We start from the raw sequence: 24,925 nt of genomic DNA on the forward strand, positions 1-24,925 counted from the left end.
CAGCAGCAGAGAATCACATATCTGCAGGCTGGACTAAAAACCAAATTAAGCAAAACACAAAACAGGAAAATCCAAACTTAGCTTGTCCAGAAGGTTCTAGGAGCAGGGAGCAGAGGTAACAAGACACACTGGATACATTGATAACCGGCGAGGAAATGCCAGCAAAGCCAGGTTAAATAGGAAACTCCCATATGCTGATGGAACAGGTGGAACCCAGAAACCCAGGAAAGACAAGTCACCCAGTACCATCAGTAACCACCAGAGGGAGCCCAAAAACAGAACTCACAACAGCGTGGGCTGTGTTATATACTATTTGGGCTGTGTTATATACTGCGTGGCCACTGTTATATATTGCGTGGCCTGTATTAACGCATCGGGTATTCTACAAAATGTATGTATGTATGTATGTATGTATATAGCAGCCACATAGTATATAGCACAGGCCACGTAGTATTTGTCTGCTATACACTACATGCCTCCTATATACTACGTGGCCTGTGCTATAAACTATGTGGCTGCTATATACATACATACATATTCTAGAATACCCGATGCGTTAGAATCGGGCCACCATCTAGTCACATATAAACTTCTATATCTCGATTACTAGTATGTTTGACTTTTGGGAAGAAAACCAAATAGAGATGAAAGTCGGGAGATTGTCCTACATCATCCTTACCTTTAAAACCAGTCAATCATGTGAAAATGGTGAGGTTCAAGTCTCCAGATTTCTTAAAATGTTACAAGCAAGTGCTGTCCATCTTTTTGGACTTTAATTGAGCTGTTAGAAACAGTGTTCTCAAGAACCATAGCCAATAAAGTGTTACATGGGGCATGAACTGGAAATATACTGTAGCTATTGTCTGGAGTGGAGGCACCCAACCCAATTCCCAAATTTCAGCAGCATGCTGAACTATGATCAGAGGATGAAGTAGTGTGTTTTCTGGCAGGCAACAACTAAACCTAGGCTGCATGTACACACATCTAGGAGCAGTTGTCATAGTTTGCCCAGGAACGTGTAGAAGAAAAAACTTTCTGTAAAGCATATACAGACATAGGGGACAAAGCCTAATAACAATTGCTGTTTTGTTACATAGGCTGATGACTGTGTGTGTGTCTATATTTAATTGTGTGTGTGTCTCTTTATTTATGCGCATCAACTCCGCATCAAACACGCATCAAATTTCCACTGCGGCTTCTGCCAAGAGATGCAGAAACCACACGGAAATTTCCACAAGCAAATCTGCAAGGTGCGCACATAGCCTTAAAAATTTCAGATCTCCAAGCAAATTTAAATATTAGACAAACCTAGCACAAGTAAACACAAAATTCACTATTTAATTGAAGGTATTTATTATTACTACAGAAATAAGAAATCCAAACCTACAGGGCCCCATGTGAAAAAAATATTGCCCCTCTCCTTCCCTTAAAACATAAATTAACTGTGGTTTATCACATCTTTGGGAAGTAGAATTCAAATTCCCTTGCTACACCCAGGCCTGATTACTGCCACACCTGTTCTCAATCAAGAAATCACTTAAATAGGACCTGCCTGACAAAGTGAAGTAGACCAAAAGCTCCTCAAAAACTAGACATAAAAGAAATTCTGGAACAAATGAGAAACAAAATAATTGAGATCTATCAGTCTGGAAAAGGTTATAAAGCCATTTATAAATCTTTTGAACTCCAGTGAACCACAGTGAGAGCCATTACTCACAAATGACAAAAACATGGAGCAGTGGGGAACCTTCCCAGGAGTGGCCGGCTGACCAAAATTACCCCAATAGTGCAGCGACGACTCATCCACAAGGTCACAAAAGACCCCACAACAACATCCATAGAACTGCAGGCCTCAATTGCTTCAGAAAAGGTCAGTGTTCATGACTTCATCATAAGAAAGAGATGGCAAAAATGGCCTGCAAGATGAAAACCACTACTGAGAAATAAGAACATAAAGGCTCATCTTAGTGTTGCCAGAAAACATCTTGATGATCTCCAAGATTTTTGGGAGAATACTCTGTGGACTGATGAGACAAAAGTTGAACTGTTTGGAAGGTGCATGTCCCAAAACATCTGGCGTAGAAGTAACACAGCATTTCAGAAAAGGAACATCATACCAACAGTAAAATATGGTGTTGGTAATATGATGGACTTGGGGCTGTTTTACTACTTCAGAACCTGGAAAACTTGCTGTGGTAAATAGAACCATGAATTCTGCTGAAGGATAATGACGGCTACCTGTTGGGGACCTTAAGGTGAAGTGCACTTCGGTTATGCAGCAGGACAATGGTCCAAAACACACCAGCAAGTCCACCTCTGAATTGCTTAAGAAAAACAAAATTAAGACTTTGGAGTGGCCTAGTCAAAGTCCTGACCTTAATCCGATTGAGATACTGTGGCATGGCCTTAAAAAAGCGGTTTATGATCTGAATCCCTCCAATATAGCTGAATTACAACAATTCTGCAAAGATGAGTGGGCCAAAATTCCTCCAGAGCGTTGTAAAAGACTCATTGCCAGTTATCACAAATGCTTGATTGCAGTTGTTGCTGTTAAGGGTGGCCAAACCAGTTAGTAGGTTTAGGGGGCAATCACTTTTTCACACAGTGCCCTGTAGGTTTGGATTTCTTTTTCCCTTAATAATAAAGACCTTCATTTCAAAACTGCATTTTGTGTTTACTTATGTTACCTTTGTTAGCATTTGTTTGGTGATCTGAAACATTTAAGTGTGACAACCATGCAAAAGAATAGGATATCACGAAGGGGAAAACACTTTTTCACACAACTGTCATACAAAGAGTTATTTACTATACAGATTCCCATGTCGTTTGTGACAGGGTTATGCTAAACACCTAAAATTGATAACCATGGGTAGGTCAAGCCCATAAATTCTGCAATTGACAGAATCCATGTAGGTGAGATCTTGGGACTTCCATGAGTTATACTGTATCTTCAACTTTCAACCCAGATTAGCACCTATAAGCTATAGGCCCCATCCACGTTTAGGTTTTGGCTGCCATTTCTAATGGAAGATGCGATGCAGCTCTATTTTAATTGTCAAATAACATGGAATCTGCAAGAGGAGACTCCATCGCAGATGTGAACAGAGTCTGATTTATGCATTTGTAAGGAGATAGACCAGATGCCATATTATCCCTGAAGACATCAATGCTACTGTGGTGTAGGATGTGAATAATGTTTTTGTTCCTGATATGTTTCCTTGTTATAACAATTGTAATTCCCCTGTGGGTTGCAGAAATAACTAATGGTCACAACATGTTAATGTCTAGAATGCAGGTGAAGTTTGCCTAGTAACACAACAGGCATAGAGTTAGTTGAGGGTTAACAGCCAGCCCAGTTTGGGAGGGGGGACTGAGTGTTGCAAGTCCAGGAAGCGACAAGTTGAGTCAATGCAAGGGCAGTAATGAGTACGCAGCAGGACTTTTGGCTGCTAGGGACAATGTTAGTGTAACATTCAGGTCAGTGGATTGCTGCAAATACCCTTATGTGTGATTCCGTCTAATGGCCAAGGGCAACCTCGAGATGGACATCTGGGGCCAGGGGCACACTCAGCTTGTGAAGCTACAGGAAAAGATGGAATCAGACCACATGGGGAAGGTGGTTTTGCAATGCAGATATACTGCTAGAGGTGAGGAAGATCCACAATGGCTAGGAAAGTCAGAGAGGGGGATATGCCACCTATCCCGAGAACCAGGGCTAAAGTTGTATCCGGTACCTGTGAGAAAGATGAAAACCCATTGGGCCTTATCTATAGTGCCTGCCTGTAAATACTGTACAGACTGCCATTTACACAGTGAATGTTTAGTTTTTATAAACCTTGTGTTCCCTGGATTGATTGCTACCCTGGTTCCAGAAGGATTCCTGGAGTCAGAAGAGGCCTGCAGGCCAGAAGTAAATGGGAAACACGACATACACAGCAGCACACCATGACTGGGACACACTTTACAGTATGTTTTAATCATCATTATTTTTTTCAAGAGTTCACAAAATGGGAATTATTACTTGGATAGGGGGCTTAATACTTGTCTTACTGTCAGTAGTTCTATTGACAGCAGCTTGGCTTGGTGATGCCAATAGTAGACCAAATGACTGCTGAGGTCAATGATTGACTGCATCGGTAAAAATCAAATGCTTGTAGACAAAAATGGGGGTATGGTAGAGGCTTGCCAAGGCTTCTGTTTTTATAGTAAACAATTATAGTCTACTCTCTACACTCTTGCACCATTATACCTGTGCATACTCAGATGCGGGCTGGACTTCAGGCTCATGTAGCTTTATGTGTACCACATCCTTTTTTCTCTCATGGATTGCAAGATCTTGTGATCAGGGCCATCACATTTTTTGAATTCTTAATTAGCTTGTTAATCAGAAATGTCCGATACTGTTTGAACATATATACCTCTGCAGAATATATTGGTGCCATTTGTAGATAATTATTATTCCTATATACCTGATGAAAGAATAATCATTTGCCACGTGGAATAAGGCTGCAGGATCACAATATGATTCGTCATGAGGAACAGGCTCCACTACGCCAACAATCTTTCTCCTAGAGAATACAAACAGATCAGATGACTTGAAAAAAATAAATTGCATTTACAGGGTAATTCAAATTATTATTTTGCAGGTTATTATATATGATAACTGCAAAATTATTGTAGATTTGATTTCTGGGATCCCTACTGATCATCGAGATGGGGGGACATCATGGGCAACACCTTCTTAATTGCTAAAGTGCTCCATATACAAAATCCACTCATCTCCATCTCAATCAGAGTGGACATCATTGTAACAGTGCCAGTTCAGGAGGTGAGCATGTTTTTTTTAATTTTATCTGGGCACTTTAGCAGTTAAGTGGAAGTTTTACACTAACAGACAACCCCTTGAAATGAAGCAGTGGTTGCAGAAATGTCGTCTGGAGCTCCATTATAATCTCCATAGGACTGCCTGGGAGAGCTGAGCATTGTACTCAGATATATCTCTGACAGTCTCATAAGAGACTCTGTCAGCACAGAATGACTATTCAAAGTAAGTCCCATGGCTCGGTGCTCCACAGCGGGGCCTTTTATTTTTGTACACGTTCCCATCTGCTTGATTTTCTTCTATCTCCACCACCTCCTTATTTGATTAAGAGCACAGACTGCATAGAGCCAGAGAAGGGAGGAGATAGAGGGAAGACAAGCAGGTGGGAAGGTGTATATAAATGACTGCCCCCACGAAGCACTGGGCTCCTGTAATTGATTTGAACAGTCGTTCTGTGCTGATCGAGTCACTTTACAGAAGTAGTAGTGCACAAGTATCCTGGCAGAACATCTATGTAGACTTCTTCAATCAACTACAAAACTGGATGTGAAGCTAACCTACCTCAGAAAAGTGTCAGGGAAACTAACAAAAAAATAATCAATGATGTTTATGAGTAGTTGTGACAACACAGCATATAATCTTAATTATCTAGAAGTCTATTTTCAGTAGGCCAAAAGACAAACTATTATTCATGAGTCTGAATGTTGCCTCCAGCATTGATTTTCTTCTGGTAGGTTTAGAATCATAGACTATTGTTTGAGCGTTTGACTATTGAATTGTTGTTTCTGAATTGATGACTGGTTGCTGCTTGCCTCGTATATCAGCTCCTACAGGTTTTTGTCTTCTATCTTTGCAAGACAGGGATGCAGGGTCATTGAATAATTGATGTTTGCTAATATATTGATTATCCATTGTACGTGTTCATGTAGCTTGTGGACTTGAAGAACAGTGGAGGACAACAAACTATGCAGATTGATGAACTACTCAAACAATGAGACATGAGCCCCAGCCACCTTCCCCCAATCCTATGGAAGAATGCCTGAATAAGAGCTATGAACTATAAAAGGGATGTGCTTCTGTATCAAGCCAACTCTTTACAAAACCACAGCCAGGAACACTCTATAGGATGCCATAGCTCCATCAAGGGGAGAAACTTTACACTCTACAGGACAGCTGCCAGGACACCATGACTCCATCAAGAGGGACACAGATTTGTCAATTCTACAGAACGCCAGCTTAAAGTACCATGGCCCTGGCTGGAAAAATACAGATGTGCTCCATTGACCATTACTGAACTCATGGATACATTGATATCCTCCGGTTACCTGTCCCCCATGGATATGTTTGGAGAAGTCAGGTTGGGACACTCTGGTCACTTGATTTCATGGAGACGTTCAGAGAAGCCAGGTCGGGACCATCCGGTCACCTGGCCATGTGCCTCAATGGACTGTCAGCTTCCTACACTTGTTGTTACCCCCCCTCTGTTGCTGTCCGCCAAAAGCAGGGTGCCACTGTCTGAGTCTCTGTGTCAGTAACCATTCTATCAGTGGATCTTGAACCTATTAGTCTGAATAAAGCCCTAGTCCTATCTGTGCCTGCAAACCTGAGCCCTGGAGTCCGCAGCTGCAGTATCGGGGACTTCCTAGGAGTGGTACCTGGCAGCTACCGGCAGCTCAAACTTGACTCCACCATTAGGAACTCCAGTAAACACCAGGTAGCCACTTAGCTGCGCCCCTCCTAGGTAAGCCTGGCCTTGTGGTATAGCGGGTGCATGAACAATGTGGCCACCTGCTTGTGTAACACCCAGCTTTTGCAATAATAAAAGTACTTCTTTTTAATAAAAACCCTTTTATATAATGTAATATAATTAACTATATAATATTTAATTTACAGGATAATTTTAGAGAGCCCGATAACACTGGTCAGTTTTTATTAATGCTTACTTCATCTCCCACCAAGTCTTCATCCACTTGTTCCTTGGGATGTCACCTTTGAATACCTGCCATCTCCATTGTTCCAACATGTATGTGAAAGGCATGGTGCCGACAATAGTAAGTGCTTGTCTAAGCAAGAAGTTTATGTCCGTTTCTGCAAATGATATTTTAGATAGATTAATCTTTCAGAATACTTCATTTTGTTTTCTTGGCTCTCAATGAATAATTAACTAGTCGTAATTGTGAAGATCCAACCTTGGAAATTAACCAGTTGTAAATGCAAAGATCCAACCTTGGAGCCAATACATATAAGAACAGACAAGGGAATGGTAATTTGAGGGCTATTATGGGAATACCTACACAATTAAGTGGGTGTTTTGCACCTGGCATATCATCGTCCAGAATTAATATTAACACTAAAGACTATGCTGTGGTAGTTTACTGCTGCAGATAGACAGTTACTATAAACATTTTAACATAATGTTTCCACTGATTTCTTGGTTCACACACTGCTATTACCAGTTTGTTAGTTAGATTTTTTGTCTGTGTATTAAGAATTGTTGCTGGAATTAAAGCTAAATAAACATGTGGACAAAATTGTTGGTACCGTTCAGTTAATGTAAGAAAAACCCACAATGGTCACTAAAATAATTTGAAATTGACAAAAGAAATTTTCAAATTAAATTTACTGAATATCAAGTAATGAAAATCAGACACTGATTTTAAATTATAGTTCAACAGAAAAAAAAAATATTGAAACTTCCACAGATGTTCAATAGCATTTAGATCAGAGCTCGTAGCAGTCACTCCAGAATAGTCCAATATTTTGTTCTTTGCCATTTTACGATGTTTGTAGCTGTGTGTTTTGGGTCATTATCTTGTTGAGGACCTATGATCTGTGGCTCAGACCAAGCTTTCTGACACTGGGCAGCACATTTCACTCCAGATTGCCTTGATAGTCTTCATATTTCATTGTACCCTGCACAGATTCAAGGCACCTTATGCTAGATGCAACAAATGGCCACAAAACATAACAGATCTTCCTCCTTTACCTTTAATATATTTGTCCATAGTTTTCTCTTTAATCTACTGAGACAACTTTTCCTTTTTTAGGCTGCTTTCACACTAGTGTCGGCACGGGGCCGTCGCTATGCGTCGGCCCGACATGCTGACGTGCGTTGTTAAAATAATGCCCGACGTGGGCAGCGGAAGCAGTCTTACGACACTTCCGCTGCCCCATTGTAAGGTCCAGGGAGGAGGGGGTGGAGTTTCGGCGGCGCATGCGCGGTCGAAAATGGCAGACACGACACGCAAAAAAAAGTTACATGTAACGTTTCGTTCAACTTCACAATTGTGTTCCACTTGTTGTTGATTCTTCACCAAAAATTTACATTTGGTATCTTTATGTTTGAAGCATGAAATGTGGGAAAAGTTTGAAAAGTTCAAGGGAGACGAATACTTTCGCAAGGCATTGTATCTTTTTGTGGGGAGGCTGCAGAAGCAGTTATTGACCCACCATCACAAATAAAATGAGACACTATCTCAGTTTGGTAACGGACTCCAACATACAGTATATTGGTGACATTTAGGCTGTGTGCACACATAGCAGATTTTTCGCGTTTTTTTGCAGTTTTTCGCTATAAAACCATGAAAAAAACCGCTCACATTAAGCATTCTATTTAATAGAATGCAATCCGCATTTTTTGTGCACATGCTGCATTTTTTTCTGAGCGGATTCACATTCCAGAAAAAAACGCAGCAGGTTCTTTAAATTTGCGGAATCGCGGGGATTCCGCACACCTAGGAATGCATTGATCTGCTTACTTCCCGCATGGGGGTATGCCCACCATGCGGGAAATAAGCAGATCTTGTGCGGTTGGTACCCAGGGTGGAGGAGAGGAGACTCTCCTCCACGGACTGGGCACCATATAATTGTTAAAAAAAAAAGAATTAAAATAAAAAAATCGTGATATACTCACCTTCGATGGCCCCCGGAGTCTTCCTGCCTTTCAGCGCTGCACGCGGCCGCTTCCGTTCCTGTAGATGGTGTGTGAAGGACCTGCGATGACGTCGTGGTCACATGACCACGATGACATCGCGGTCAGGTGACCGCGACATCATCGAAAGTCCTGCATACACACCATCTAAAAGAACGGAAGCCGCTGAGGAGATCGACTGTTTGCGGTAGGTGAGTATAACCATTTTTTTTCTAAAATTATTTTTAAAATTCTATCTCTTACTATTAATGTGGCATAGGCTGCATCAATAGTAAAAAGTTGGTCACACTTGTCAAACACTGTTTGACAAGTGTGACCGACCTGTCAATCAGTTTTCCAAGCGATGCTACAGATCACTTGGAAAACGCTAGCATTCTGCAAGCTAATTATGCTTGCAAAACGCAAGTTTTCTGCGGGAATATGCATGCCGATTCCGCGTGTGATATACCCGCGGCAGGAGGCGCAGAATTGCCACGGAAATTTCCGTGGCAATTCTGCAACGTGTGCACTTAGCCTTAAACTTAAAGAAGCACTCCTATTAAAGTTTTTCTCCCCTCTTCAACTCCTGACTCAGGTGCTCCATCCTCCCACCTGCCAGGGACTTTTGCAGTGACTCATGACTCATACAGGGAAAATTAACCTCCTGTTTCTACAGGTGGTTGATTTAACCCTCCTCCTGTTTCCGGCCCTCATCCACATTTCATTTGAAAACTGCGAGCAGGGTACAGCATCACAATGCAGAATGCAACTGGGGATGGTATTGTGTACAGGCTTGAGGGTGTGCAGGAGCACCTGTCAGTCTCCTGCTAACTCTAAATGCTCCGAGCCTGAGACAACTTGCAAAATTTGACGGCAATAACATGCCAATTGAAGAATGGGTTGATCGCATGTGAAGCACAACCTAGCTAAGGACCTGCACGCGCTAGAGGAAAAAGCCCGCGTCCCACGTCAATATGCAAAACTCTAGAAGACATTGTGGCCATATTAGAGGAAGTTTACAGAGAGAGGCTCGGCCACTAGTTTCCAGACTCACTTTTTTAATCAGTGTCCGCAAGAAGACAAAAGCATCTCCCAGTATATAAATGCTTTACAGAGAATGTTAAAGACATGCCAAAGAAAATGTAATGCCTCTGTTTTCACTGATCCTGACATCATCCTGAAAGAAAAATTTGTTCAGGGACTGATGCATTCATCACTGAGACATTACAGGATCAGATACGGGTGAATGAGACACTTCAGTTTGCCCAGGTTGCCACAGAAGTTTTTTGTGAAGATAAGGATGATATAGGCTCCAGCACTGTGAAAATCAGCAGTCTGTCTCCTTAGCTGACATAAGGGCTGCAAACCAGGAACTGACCCGGCACGTGGATCAGCTAAGAAGGTCTCACGCCCTGTCTCCTTATCAAGTGGAGTGGGGGAACCTGGTCCATTTGACGTATGACCCATCTCCCCAACAGATAGGTTGAGAATAATTAAGACATCCTACAAATGTACCTTCGTATAGATCAATAGAAGAGACCAGGGACCGGGTGGCCCCAGCTTGGCCTGACCCAACCCCAAGGACATCCTTGTCCAAACCAAGACCAAACCCGAAAACACCTGACACTCTCTACCCCAGGGCCCAATATGCTGGAGGTGACGAGAAAGAGGGCATGTCTTCCAGAACTCCACCCAGCTCAGACAATAGATGGTAGAGTGCGAGCCAGTGCATTTATCTGGATCACCTCCAGTGGTAGGGCGCACTGGAGGAAATGCTCATGTAGACAAGGCCTGAAATGCCCTAAAAACCTTGTTGTTCCGAAGTCCAGTGATGGACGTACAGATTGAAGACAAGACCGTGTGCGGCCTAGTAGATACAGGAGCCGAAGTCTCCATAATGCCATTAGAGAACTTAAAGACCCATTCAGTCCCGTTATCAAAGCCAAGCTAGGAAAATTGATTAAACTGATGGCCGTTAACTAGATGAAGATTCCAGTAGATGGGATAGCATGGAAGCATGCGAAGATCGGAGACCTGGATGTGGGTCAAAATTGGGTCATGCTGGTGGTTGAGGATTCACGGTCAGAAACCTGAAAAAGATGCAAATTTGTACGTTTATTGAGGAGAGACAGTCGCCAAAGTATATCTGGCCCTGATTGCTGAGGGACAGGAACTGTGGACGGTGACTGTGTCCAACCTCCAAAGGCAGATTCAACTCCTCTGTGCAAATTCAGCTGATAGAAGACTTGTTATGGGAGTTTCAAGCTGCGGTCTCCAGAAATTGAGATGATTTTGGATCTACAACACACATTGAACATGAGATTTCAACGAGAGGCACACCTTCGATACTTGAGCGATATTGACAAATTCCCCCTAACATGTACCAGGAAGTAAAAGCCATGCTATCACAGATGATGTGTAGTGAAGTAGTGCGGAAAAGTCAGAGTCCATGGGCCACATTGATAGTACTCATCCAAAAGAAGGACAGAAGTTTGAGATTCTGTGTCAACTATTGCAAGTTGAATTTTGTCACCATACGAGACGCTTACCATTTGCCTAGGGTGGAATAGTCCCTGATGGCATTTCGACAGGCCAAGTGTTTCACCACCTTAGATCTGGCAAGTGGCTACTGGTTCTGGTGGCTGAAAGAGACTAGTCCAAGACAGCTTTCATTTTCCCAATGGGTCTTTTCATTCAATAGAATGCCTTTTGGACTCACCAATGCACTTGAGACATTTCAGTGGTAATTGGAGCACTGTTTGGGAGAGGTGAATTTTTAATCTACCCTGATCTATCTGGATGATGTTATCGTTCATGCACCCACCTTCTAGCAACATCTACAAAGACTGCGACAAATGCTGACCCATCTACAGGCCCCTGCTCTGAATTTGAAGCCCAGAAAGTGTAATTTGTTTCAGACAGAAATCCAATATTTAGGGCATGTGGTGTTTTTGGGTGGAATTAGCCTGGTTGAAGCAAAGTGGAAGCTGTAAGGAACTAACCTCCACTGTGGACTCTTTGAGAACTGCGAGCCTTGCTGGGATTTACAGGATAATATCGACATTTCATCTCAAACTTCGTTAATATAGTCGAGCCTCTTCACAAGTTACTGAAGGTGACTGCAAAAGGCTCAAATAATTGGCCCATTGCTTGGGGACTCACAACAACAAGCCCTGGATCAGCTGAAAGAAGCCTTGACCAATGCCTGGTGTTAGCATATGCTCAATATGATTGTTCATTCATTCTATTTATAGACAGAAGTCATCATGGATTGGGAGTGGTGCTGGCCCAGGAGCAAGGGGGCCAGGAACGATTAAATGCACACGGCAGTCAGTCTTTAAGAATCTCCGAATAAAACCCAGATGACTACAGTTCCTTTAGGCTGGAGTTGTTGGCACTTATCTGGGCCATGACCGAGATGCTGAATACCTCACTGCAGCACTGATCTTGTTCCAGACAGACAATAATCCATTGGCTCATCTGCAAAGTGAAACAGAGGTGGGTCACACTAATGGCGACGTTTAATTACTCCATCAAGTAGCATTCCGGCAAAGAGAATGCTTATGCTGATGCTTTGTCTCAAGTCACACTTCCCACTTCCTCCAGAGAGGTGGATAATGAAAGAGAGATGGAGATACCATCTTAGGTCAAGTGAAACCTGTGGCCTCCATATCCAAGGCTAATGGAGTAGCAACAGGCCAGATGGTGTTGCTCAGCATTGTCCGAATGGGCCCAGAGCCAAAATGACAACCCTGTAATCCTGAAGATGAAGGGCTCGCTACTAGAAGGGGAATGGCTTGAAGATTCTGCATCTGTGTTAAAGATGGTGAAATGTATCAGACAGTATATTTGCCGTCAGAGAGAGAAAAGAAGTGGCAAGTCATGATTCCTAGCAGCCTAGCTCTGAGTGTGCTAAGGAGGGCCATTTCAGTCAAGAGAAAACTTACAATGGGATTCAACAATTTATGTACTGTCCTCAGCTGGAGCAGATCGTCAGAGAAGTCTGCCAGTAATGCAGAGCTTGCAAGCTGGCGAAGACACGGGAGTAAACTGCACCCCTGGAGATCTTGATGATCAATTATCTACTAGTCAGGCCTGCCGCAGGAGGGCTACAGTACGATTTAGTAATAACGGATCACTTTCAAAGTTTGTGGTGGCAGAGACAGCGGCTAGGGTCGTGTGTAGACACTTCATTCAGGTATACGGATGTTTGAGGTCGATTCACTCTGACAAAAGAGCATGCTTTCAAGGAAATGCCATGGGATTTGAGGGTCGCGAACAGCACCATATCATCAGCAGGGAAATTACATCTGTGAGTGACTTAATAGAACACTGCTGCAGATGCTTCAAACCCTGGAGGGAGACAAGAAGTTGCCTGACCTGCTCTAGGCCTACAATAACCGAGTGCATAGCACTACTAGTTACATTCCCTACATGTTACTATTTGGACAGTTGGGGGAGAGAAGTGTCCGAACTTAACTTGAGTACTTCAACTGACGAAAAACACTGCACTCCATACTCAAGGGTGTGGAGAACCAAATCAGACTGAAAACTATTCACCATTTGGTAGGAGACAAATAACAAAATCATTTAACCCGAGACTATGGTTCAGTCCAAATTGAATCTTTCACATCTGTGAACAAAGTGCTAGTATGTGTAAAGACTACCATAGGAAAGTTGGATCTTCACTGGGAGTAAGAACCCTACAAGGTGTTGGAGCAGGTAATTCCTAATGGACCAGTGTATGATGTGAAGCGAGAAGACGGATCCGGTCCAGTATGCCTACTACATTGGGACATTCTGTTGTTCTATCGACCCCCCGAAGCAAGCTTGGCCTGAATCCAGCAGACCGCTAGTGGAAGATTACAATGATGATGAATGGTGGACTGTACTAAGTAACACTAAGCCTAGCAGTACTGCTGTGGCACCAGAACCAGAGAATCAACTACAGAAGGAGAGAGAAGCTGAGGGCCCTACAGTATATAGTCCTTGGACCCTTCTGGCTGGCATAAGTCGGATCATCCCACAGCCGCATCCTACCACAATGGTATCTCCAAAACCACTTTGAGTGGGGCCAGATCTCAATTGGTGCTGTTTTTGCCGAGACATCAAAATGTTAGTGGGGTGGAATGTAAGGTGTTAATCACAGTTTACTGTATTCTTGGAGATTTGTGATGTAATATATGATCTGGCCAATAGAGGGCAGAGGCAAGAGGATGAAGCTGGGAGGGTCCTGGTGGGAGTGAATCTGCAGTTCCTTGGCAAAAGTCAGGATAGGGCAGTACGACTATGGATCTGTTGTTGGTGACTCTGGTAGACGTTGTTCAATTTGACATGAGCCAATTTGGTGAGGACAACATAGCACACAGCATCTTGGGCTAAGCCATGTAAGGCCTTATCTCTAAGTACTTAGGGAAGCCCATGCGTTGGAGAGATCGACATTCCCTAAGAGCTTCAAGATGGCGTTTCTGATTATTCGGTACTCAGTCCAGAGAGGACACTTATACTTCAGTTTCAGTACAATCTTACATCTGAATATATATGCACATATATAAATAGCCTTAAATAGGTCCAGTTAGTTACGAGAAAAGGCCTCTTCTCTAAGAGACACTTTGAAAACAACTCTGGGTAAGTGATTACTAAAGTACTGGCACAATACTGTCATTTTATTGATTTATGCATAGAAAGGGTTAATTGCGTTGCAATTTGCTCACACAAAACTGTTAATCCTGTAGATAAGCCCCCGATGTATCCTGAAAGATGAGAAAAAAAGGTTAGATTATACTCACCCAGGGGTGATCCCGCAGCGGTCCAGTCCGATGGGCATCGCGGTCCGGTCCAGCGCCTCCCATCTTCTTACGATGACGTCCTCTTCTTGTATTCACACTGCAGCTCCGGCGCAGGTGTACTTTGTCTGCCCTGTTGAGGGCAGAGCAAAGTACTGCAGTGCACAGGCGTCGGGAAAGGTCAGAGAGGCCCAGCGGCTACGCACTGCAGTACTTTGCTGCAGCGTGAAGACAAGAAGAGGACATCATCCTATGAAGATGGGAGGCCCCGGACCGGACCGTGACGCCCATAGGATCAGACCGCCTCCCCAGGTGAGTATAATCTAACCTCTTTTTCTCATCTTTCAGGATACATCAGGGGCTTATCTACAGCATTACAGAATGCATTACAGAATGCTGTAGATAACCCCCTGATGCCAGTGGGCTTAGCTCATCTTCGATTTTGGGGGTGACAGGTTCCCTTTAAGTGAATCTGTGGATAATCTTAGTTGGTGATATTGAGACAAACTGCTGTCATTTTATTTGTTCCTTTTACACTGTTTACCTACCATCCTTTCCTTTGTTTTATAAACTTGTTAGTAAATATTAATTTTATATTATCTAATCTTTTCGCATGCCTGCTGATTGTTGCTGTACCCCTCGTCCTGGTGCCATCCCTCGTCCACATTTCAAATATATAGGAGAAAGAGAGGTTGCACTCCAAACATAGCAAAAATGCATAAAAATATATTCCATGCCGAAAGTACACAATGTTCAGGTTCAAGGTGTGATATATTACACAGTTTCACATGCCAATTCATAAATGGTAATTTAATTCTAAAATACATTTACCCTGGTCATCTTCTGGAAATGAAGCCGGCAGGAGCTGGAGAGATTTTAAGTGTTTAGGTGTTGCTGCAGAAAGGGACATGATTTCCCCAACAGCTTCATGGAAACCTTCATTAGCGCCATCTCTCAACAGCATGGGAAGGTGGTGATATGCCATGTCATACTGAATGTGCCCCAGTTCATGATGGACAGTAAGAAAGTCTTCCATGTTTATTTTAGTACACATCTTTATTCTGTTGGAAAATAATATTTTGATTAGAATCCCTACTGTTATTAGTTTGCAATATAGTGCTGACATATTCCACAGGGATATACAACAAAATCAGTCATTGACCACTGTAGCGTGAGGCGTACCCGCACACTGCCCCTCTCGCGCAGCATGGACGCCAACTTACCCCCGTGGCCCCCGTCCCTCTCTTCCTCCTCCTTGTCTTCTGCTGCCCGGGGTGTGCACACGGCTCACTCCTTCTTACAAGGGCTGCATGCACCGTCCTGAAGTGTCCCCAGCCAATGGCTGGGAGACATTTATTATTTAAGGCACCCCCACCTTTATGGAGGTGCCTGTGCAACATTCTTAGTCTGTTCTTAAACACACTTGCTAGTTCTCAGGTCCTAGACTGATAGTTCCAGCTAATGTCTGTGCATCCCTAACCTTCTTGCCAGATTCATCCGCACCCGCTGTGCCAGTCTGTATATCAGCCGGATCCGCCAGCACCTACCGTGCCAGTCTGTACATCAGCCGGATCTGCCAGCACCTGCTGTGCCAACCTGTGTATCAGTCAGACCTGCCTGCAGGCTCGGACTGGCCCACCGGGGAACCGGAGGATCCTCCGGTGGGCCCTGGCACTGACACCTGCTGGCAGGCCCGCCCCCGCTCCAGGGCCCCCCGCCGCCCGCCCGCCTGCCCGCCTGCCCGCCCGCCTGCCTTGAATACGCCCGCCTGCCCGCCCGCCTGCCTTGAATACTCACCCTGCTCCAGCGATGGTCTCGGCATCTGCACTGCCGCTCATCCTGAACGAGCGGTCACGTGACACCGCTCATTAAGATCATGAATATGCGCATATTCATGATCGTAATGAACGGTGTCACATGACCGCTCAAGCAGGAAGAAGGTGCTGCGCCGGCGCCGCCGCCTGGAATCGGGACAGAGTGCGAGGGATGTCGGCACGGCCGTGCAGTGGGACAGGTGAGTATGAGGGACAGGGGGGAAAGGGGGATGAAGGAGGACATAAGCCGGCGCGCCGAGCAGGAGCGGGTGCGGAGAGATAAGCCTGCATACAGGGGGGAATATAAGCCATGCAGGGGGGAATATAAGCCATGCAGGGGGGAATATAAGCCATGCATACAGGGGGGGGGGAATATGAGCCATGCATACAGGGGGGAATATGAGCCATGCATACAGGGGGGAATATAAACCATGCATACAGGGGGGAATATAAGCCATGCATACAGGGGGGAATATGAGCCATGCAGGGGGGAATATAAGCCATGCATACAGGGGGGGGGGGAATATGAGCCATGCATACAGGGGGAATATGAGCCATGCATACAGGGGGGAATATAAGCCATGCATACAGGGGGGAATATGAGCCATGCAGGGGGGAATATAAGCCATGCATACAGGGGGGGGGGAATATGAGCCATGCATACAGGGGGGAATATAAGCCATGCATACAGGGGGGAATATGAGCCATGCAGGGGGGAATATAAGCCATGCAGGGGGGAATATAAGCCTGCATACAGGGGGGAATATGAGCCATGCAGGGGGGAATATAAGCCATGCATACAGGGGGGAATATGAGCCATGCAGGGGGGAATATAAGCCTGCATACAGGGGGGAATATAAGCCATGCAGGGGGGAATATAAGCCATGCAGGGGGGAATATAAGCCATGCATACAGGGGGGGGGGGAATATGAGCCATGCATACAGGGGGAATATGAGCCATGCATACAGGGGGAATATGAGCCATGCATACAGGGGGGGGGGGAATATAAGCCATGCATACAGTGGGGAATATAAGCCATGCATACAGGGGGGGATATGAGCCATGCATACAGGGGGGAATGTGAGCCATGCATACAGGGGGGAATATGAGCCATGCATAGGGGGGAGAATATAAGCCATGCATACAGGGGGGAATATAAGCCATGCATGCAGGGGGAATATGAGCCATGCATACCGGGGGGAATATGAGCCATGCATACAGGGGGGAATATAAGCCATGCATGCAGGGGGGAATATGAGCCATGCATACAGGGGGGAATATGAGCCATGCATGCAGGGGGAATATGAGCCATGCATACAGGGGGGAATATAAGCCATGCATACAGGGGGAATATGAGCCATGCATACAGGGGGGAGAATATAAGCCATGCATACAGGGGGGAGAATATAAGCCATGCATACAGGAGGGGGGTCATTATACAGTATTGAGCATCATGTGTGGCCGTTATACAGTATGGAGCATCATGTGTGGCCCATGGACATTATACAGTATGGAGCATCATGTGTGGCCGTTATACAGTATGGAGCATCATTTGTGGTCATTATACAGTATTGAGCATTATGTGGGATCATTATACAGTATGGAGAACTGTGTGGCCGTTATACACTATGGAGCACTATGTGTGGGTGGTCATTATACAGTATGGAGCACTGTCTGGCCATTATACAGTATGGAGCAATGTGTGGCCATTATACAGTATGGAGCATCATGTGTGGCTATTATACAGTATCAAGAACTGTGTGTGGCCATTATACAGTATGCAGCATCATGCGTGGCCATTATACAGTATGGAGCATCATGTGTGGTGGCCATTATACAGTATTGCGCATCATGTGTGGCCATTATACAGTATGGAGCACTGTGTGGCCATATATTTTTGTTTGCTTATAATTATTGTATATAAAACAGTGTGATCAGCAGTGCTAAATGGCTGCAGTTGGGACGTGGATATGGGTGTGACTAGTTGTGAAATGGGTCTGGTCAGAGGCGTGGCCTAAAATTTGCCGCGGCGCACTACGCGCGCCGCAAACTTTATACCTCCTTCCCTTCTTCAAAAGTTGGGGGTATGGTACCACATTTGCCAGATCACGGCAAGTGCCGCAAATCCCATAGGGAATGAATGAGGCCGAACGCAGTGTTGCCGTAAGTGATCCGTTATGCGGCAGATGCAGAAAAACTGCCCGATCTGCTGCAAAAGGCGACTTTCACATCAGCGATTCTTGCCAAAGTCACTGCGGATAGTGTCATACTCACCAATGGGGGAGGCAGCACTAAAAGTGCCTAGGGCAGCAAAAACTCTAAATACAGCCCTGGGGGGGCTACATTATATTCTGTGAGGGGGCTACCCCAACCCTTGCTACATTATTAAGACGTGAACTACCTTATATTATACCCTTATATTAGCGCTTTTTACCGCACAATTGGTGGTCTTGTATCTATTTCTATGTAGCTACATAGTGGGCCCCAAGAATGATTTTCTCTGGTGGGCCCAAGGTGCTCCAGTCCGACGCTGCCTGCCTGTACTTGCTGTACCAACCTGTGTATCAGACAGACCCACCTGCATCGGCTTTGCCAGTCTGTATATCATTTGCTGTGCCAGCTGTACCAATCCTCACCTGCCTGTGCCTCCCTGCATCAGCTGTTCTTTCCCTCAGGGCCATTCCAGATGCCAGTCACTTGGGGGTCATCTGCCGTGCGTCCGTGGTCTGTCCTGGAGTAGCACTTGGTGTTCATCAGGTGCCAAACCTAACCCCACCATCAGGAGCTCTAGTGAAAAGTCAGGTGCTCACCTAGTCACACCCCTCCAAGCTCTCCTCAGACCACAGCACAGTGGTTCCATCACTCCCACTACAACCTCGTTACTACCACAGAAAACTCACTAGTCAGGCTCACACATGCCAAGTCTAAAATATTTATACAGTTAAGAACCTTTATAAAAAGCAATTCTGGAAATGAAACTGCTTCAAAACAATCTCTAAAAAGGAGAAAGTGTACACATGTAAGGAGGTGGCGGGGACCCTCACATGCCTTCTCTCTCCTGAACACTGAGCACATGTGTCAAATGCGGCACTCTGACAGTTATTCATGTTCACTAATGTTATTATACTGTAATGTGATGCATTTGTTATGTACTGTGTGTAAGCTTAGCTCCAACAAAGTGTAAATCCGCACAGTGGGGAAGCCCACTCAAAGTACAGGTGTTGCATGAACCGATACTGCAGGCATATATACAGCAGTAAGTGCTCCGTAAGCCGGGGTGCCACTCCAAAGAAAATAGCGTCAGTGGTGACCAGTAGAAGCACCATTGCAGCGCTAAATGGCTGTCGTTCATTCCACTCCTGCTCTCATCCTCCCAATGACGATGTTTTAAAGTATTGGAATAAAGAAGATTTTTTTAACCGGTGAGTGCCATCCATTCTTTCAATTTTTATGTGTAAGCTTAGGGACACTCCCACACCAACTCCTGTCCCGTCACCTTCCCCAGCCTCCACATCTCCCTGCGCATCTACCTGCATGAACCCCGGGTTCCCACAGCAGAAGAGGCTCGGTGGGTAGAGGGAGTGATTGAACAGAAGAAACAGTGGGAGCTGTTGTGAATTCCGGTCTTGGGCTCCCTCCGGTGGTTGTAAGTGGCACTTTTGTGAGTTCTGCTCTTGGGCTCCCTCTTGTGGTTTCTAGTGGTATGGCTGCTCCTTGGAGTTAGCTGTCATCAGCTGCCTCCACTTATCGTCTCTTCTGCTCGGCTATTTTGGCCTGGCTCTTTCTTCTGCCAGTGCCACTTGTAAATGGTTCCTGGTTGGATTCACATCTCTTTGGAGTTCCCTGTTATCCTGACCAGTTCAGCAAAGCTAAGTTTTTGCTTGCTCTTTTCTGTCCATAGATTGTGGACTTATCCATTCTGTGCTTTCTATGTTTGTCCAGCTTATCAGTGTGAATTAATTCTGTCTTGCTGGAAGCTCTGGGAGGCAGATTTACCCTCCACACCTTTAGTCAGGTGTGGAGATTTTTTGTAAACTCTGCGTGGATTTTTGTAGTGCTTTATACTGACCACACAGTATTCCATCCTGTCCTATCTATTTAGCTAGACTGGCCTCCTGTGCTCATCCTGGTTTCATTCTGTGTATGTCTTTTCCCTCTCCACTCACAGTCATTATTTGTGGGGGGCTAATCTGTCCTTTGGGGATTTTCTCTGAGGCAAGGTAGCTTTCCTGCTTCTTTCTTTAGGGGTAGTTAGCTCTTAGGCTGTGACGAGATGCCTAGGGAGAGATAGGAGCATTCCACGGCTACTTCTAGTGTTGTGTTGAGCTTCAGGACTGCGGTCAGTACAGTTACCACTTCCTTCAGAGCTCGTTCCATGTTGCTCCTAGACCACCGTATCATAACAGGGAGCACCAAATTTTAAAGGAGCTGCAGAGCCCCGGCGGAAGAACCATGTCCAGCCAGATGACGCGCGGCCCCTACAGAAAGCCAGAGGGTAGAGGTGCCCTTAAAGGAAGCGGTGGCCACAGTCGGGTCACGTGAGCAGGAGGCTCCAGGTACCATGAATCAGCTACTGGTGGAGGAAAGACGTCGGAGAGACAGTGATGAGTCGTCCTCCAGCAGATCTTCAGTCCACATATTTATTGTTATTCAGGGCCAAAGTGCGGTCCACTACGCTGGTCAGCGGCCCTGCAATGACTAGTGAGGATCCCATTAAGTGGGAAGAGTTGTGCTGGTTGCATTAGATAAGAGACTGTTCTGCGTCACAGGAAGGGCAGAAGCCCTGGATGACACCAACACTGGGTGTCAGTGGTGGCCAGTATGGTCATGAGTAAAGGACTGTTGTTTGTTTTTCCCTATCCAAGTTTTATTTGCGCACATTTGCGCACCCCCTGCTGGATTACAGGACTGAACCCTGAAGGAGTTAATTACCCTTGGAAACAGGAATGGACTGTTTGTGGCTGATTTAAATACTGAACTGTTTTAACCCTGAACTGTTCCCTGGTAAAAGCAGCCCACCTGTTTTTTTAAGCGACTGTAGTCCACTAAAAGGTAGGAGGGGGAGAACCTGAGCTGGAGGACCCGAGGAGTGAGCCAGGTCAGGACTAAATGGACTGATGCTGAGATGGCCACTGGGCAATGTGTTTAAAGTGACTTTGTGTTTGGCTATCCTGAGCAGGAAGGAACTGACCCACGGGCCTAAACTGTTGTTGTTCAACATCATATGTGGACGAGTCCCAGGAGCCAGGGGATCAGGGTCAGGTAGATCCGAGTTAAAAGAATTTGCACTCTTTGCTCCGGGTCTCCAACCGGGTAGAGCCGGGGTCATAGTTTCACAGTTGACCCACCAAAGTCATCAGATAAAGACTGTATTAATTGTGAATATGTTTTTTTTTTAAATTCTGGCAGTTTTAAATTGACAGGTGCCGTCATGGTCGGGGATGACCATATTTTAGGATGGAGGAGTGTAAGGAAGTGGCCGGGACCTTCACATGCCCTCTCTCTCCTGAACACTGACCACATGTGTCACGTGCAGCACCCTGACAGTTATTCATGCTCACTAATGTTATTATACTGTAATGTGATGCTTTTGATATGTACTGTGGGTAAAGTTAGGGACAGTATAGGGAACGTAGGGGGATTACAATAGAGGGGAGCATCATAGAGTCAGGATAGCATAGAATAGATAGAAGTGTTAGTAAGGTACAGGCAGCATGGGAGTTGGTTAGTGGGGAGGAGTTAGAACAGAGCAGGGCAGAGTCATAGGGATATAGAAGAGGTACTTCCTGGATAGGCAGCACAGCCCAGGCAGCCTTGCCCAGGGCGAGATGTGAGGAATAGTGACACAGACAATAGACAGCCATGGGGGATAAAGCTGCGATGGCAGTAAGGGGCGCCTAGGCGGAGAATAGTGCAGTCGGGCACCAGCTCAAAAGGACCATCCCCAAGAAGAATTCTGGGTCTAAGACCGGGGCGGCAGCAGCTGAGATGGCGTTCCCGGCACTTTTCCCCAATGGACCCGGACGATGGGCTGACAGGGAGCTGGTGACGCTGAAGACACTGATGGAACACGGTCCAGAGATACGGCAGGGATTGCCAGGAAAAGGGAGACAGAGCGGATGGAGAGGATAGGAGCTGCCCGGACGGCAGGGAAAGATAAGACGATGTCTCTGTGTTTAAACTGTGCTGCCTATGTGATGAATATACTGCTGTCTGGTAAACTTAAGCTGTTCGAAAAAGACCAAGTCTCAGAAGTGATTCGCAGAGCTAATGAATGTGGAGCCGACATGACAGCAGCCGAGAAGCCTCTGACAATAACCATGAGTGTGTTGCTGCGTACACTGCACATGCAGCAGAAGGGACACTGTATTTTATCTGTGGGGCGCCAGGGTGCCCATTTCCATGACTACTACCCTGGCCGTCTTACACCCAAAATAAATAAAATATAAAACCAAATTAACGACCCCATGTGTCCACTCGCATAACAGAACCGATATTTATAAATGCTACATCCATCTTTGCACGCCATTCTACAATTTATCGGCACGTATATTACATTATGTATGTGATGTTTTCTCTAGACAGTCTGAAAATGTACATCATTTGTTCACAATGGTTCATGCTGGATGATAAATGTAGTTCAACTTTACCCGATTTTGTCTAACTCAAAGTACCTCTTGTTTGGCTTATTTAGTGCCTCATTTTGTATCTAAATTTTGGTGCCTTACGGCACAGGTCAAGTTTTATGCCACATCATTTTTTCCAGTAATTCATGCCCCATCCCTGTTAAGCCGTACCCTTTTTAAGCATGAATCGCTTTTAAACACATTAAAAAAGAATTAAACTAGATGTAACAATTTGTACTAAAATATATCAAAATTTGGTGAATTTTCCATAACAGTCAATGACACACACTTAATAGTGAATCGTCCCCAATAGGCTGGCATCTTATAGTGCGGCTGCCACTTGCACTAAAAGATATACCCATCTGCAGCCACCAATGAGTATGTGGTAACGCTGAGATGTTCCCTGAAAGCTTTTGTGCTTATTCACCCTTGCAGGTCACAGGGAGAGTAATGCATGAACACGGTCTGAAATTTTTTTTCAAAATGATCTCTAGTAATTTATGAGAGTTCCTTTAAAGCAGTGGGACGGTAAAGGCCTCCAGACACATTAGACTAATGTTCACTTAACCTTCCAAAATCGACGTGTTCGGCTGTCAGTCTAATGAGTATGGGGATGCTGGCAGACTGATGGGTGGGAGAGATGTCGATCTTGTATGTCTCACGGAGACAAGTAGTCAACCAGCGTCTCTCTCTTTATTGGAGTGGCAGCTGAGGTGGCTGTTGACCAAACAATTCACTGAGGCCTCATTCAGCCAACAGCCATCTAATGTGTATGGTCAGCCTTAGTTTTTCCCAAAATAGCAGAGAATGTTTTGTGTAGACTTTGAGTCATTAACAAACATTTGTAGATTTCAGCTCTGAAGCCTGCAGAATTGTGTACGCAGTTTATACTGTAATACAGGATGGATACCAACATACAACATCTTCAAATTTTCATGTAGGTTATCGAGAAGTACATCGCATATAGGTATGTCAATGATGTCCAAAGATGGATATACATTTTAAGGAGATATTATAGTTTTAGCAAGTAAAATGTATTCAATGTACAATTATTGTACATAATTTCCCAACATATTCATAACGTTTAAGATTTTTCCACCATTTAACCCCTTAGTGATGACTGCCGTTCATGTACTGCTGAACTGGACATGCACTATCATCACTATATGATGAAATCAATGGTGCTAGTCATAACTACAATTCACTTCTTAAAAAAGCTAGCCGTTATATGGCTATGCTGAATGAAAATGAAAAAATTCTGGATTTTGAAAGTTGGGGAGGAAAATAAACAAGCAAAACCAAAAAATTATTGGTCCATGCAGTTTTAATAGGAGTACTGTTTCCTTGAAGGGGATAGAAGTCTGTCCGGATATTGTGATGGACATACAGAAGACCATGTGTCAATCAATCATAGATACAGCTGTCACATTATTCTAGGATCGAGGGTTGTGGGGTACATTTTGGAAACCTTGTCTTGAGTGCCAAGAGATCTTGTCATGCTCCTTCCTGATAGTTCGACAAGATTTAATGAGTGTACTTACGGGAACCTGACAGGAGATACCTGCGGCCTGATCCGCAGACAGCATGTATCAGACACTGCATATAACTAATCCCACACAAATTTTTGTGGGAAGAACGAAGAGATCCCAAAGTAAAAACAAATGTTTATTAATATATTAAAAATTCACAATTAAAAAAGCAAAATTACCGTAGGGGACACCAAAAGACAAGGCAAAATATTAATCCATACTCAGTAGCACTTAGATATTATCAGTGGATATTTAACTCCAGAATAATAGTAACAGGTAATTAGCACAATGGCTTAATTTATCCAATATATGTGGGTGTTACAGATCCCCAAATACCCACCATGGGGCAACATCAAGATCACTAACACAGTGGCTAAGTATATAGTAACAATGGTTGCAGGAAATCCTGGACTAACTACATTGGAGCAACCTAACTG

At 44.6% G+C, this 24,925-nt stretch overlaps 1 protein-coding gene across 2 annotated transcripts in view; it reads right to left on the reverse strand.

The window, feature by feature from the left end:
* The window catches only part of ACE2 (angiotensin converting enzyme 2), a 100,324-nt gene that overhangs the window by 27,239 nt on the left and 48,160 nt on the right, over positions 1–24,925 (reverse strand). For both annotated transcript variants that reach the window (XR_011319770.1, XM_069761053.1), the window contains exons 9-11: positions 15,350–15,579; positions 6,766–6,910; positions 4,470–4,568 (exon numbers count right to left, since the gene is read on the reverse strand). Coding sequence is in view for 1 of the 2 variants with exons in the window: in XM_069761053.1 (XP_069617154.1) it covers positions 4,470–4,568; positions 6,766–6,910; positions 15,350–15,579 (474 nt within the window). In the remaining variant the exon portion in view is untranslated. The remainder of the gene's footprint in view (positions 1–4,469; positions 4,569–6,765; positions 6,911–15,349; positions 15,580–24,925) is intronic.

This window comes from Ranitomeya imitator, chromosome 3 (genome assembly GCF_032444005.1).
Source record: "Ranitomeya imitator isolate aRanImi1 chromosome 3, aRanImi1.pri, whole genome shotgun sequence".
NCBI classification, from domain to species: domain Eukaryota; kingdom Metazoa; phylum Chordata; class Amphibia; order Anura; family Dendrobatidae; genus Ranitomeya; species Ranitomeya imitator.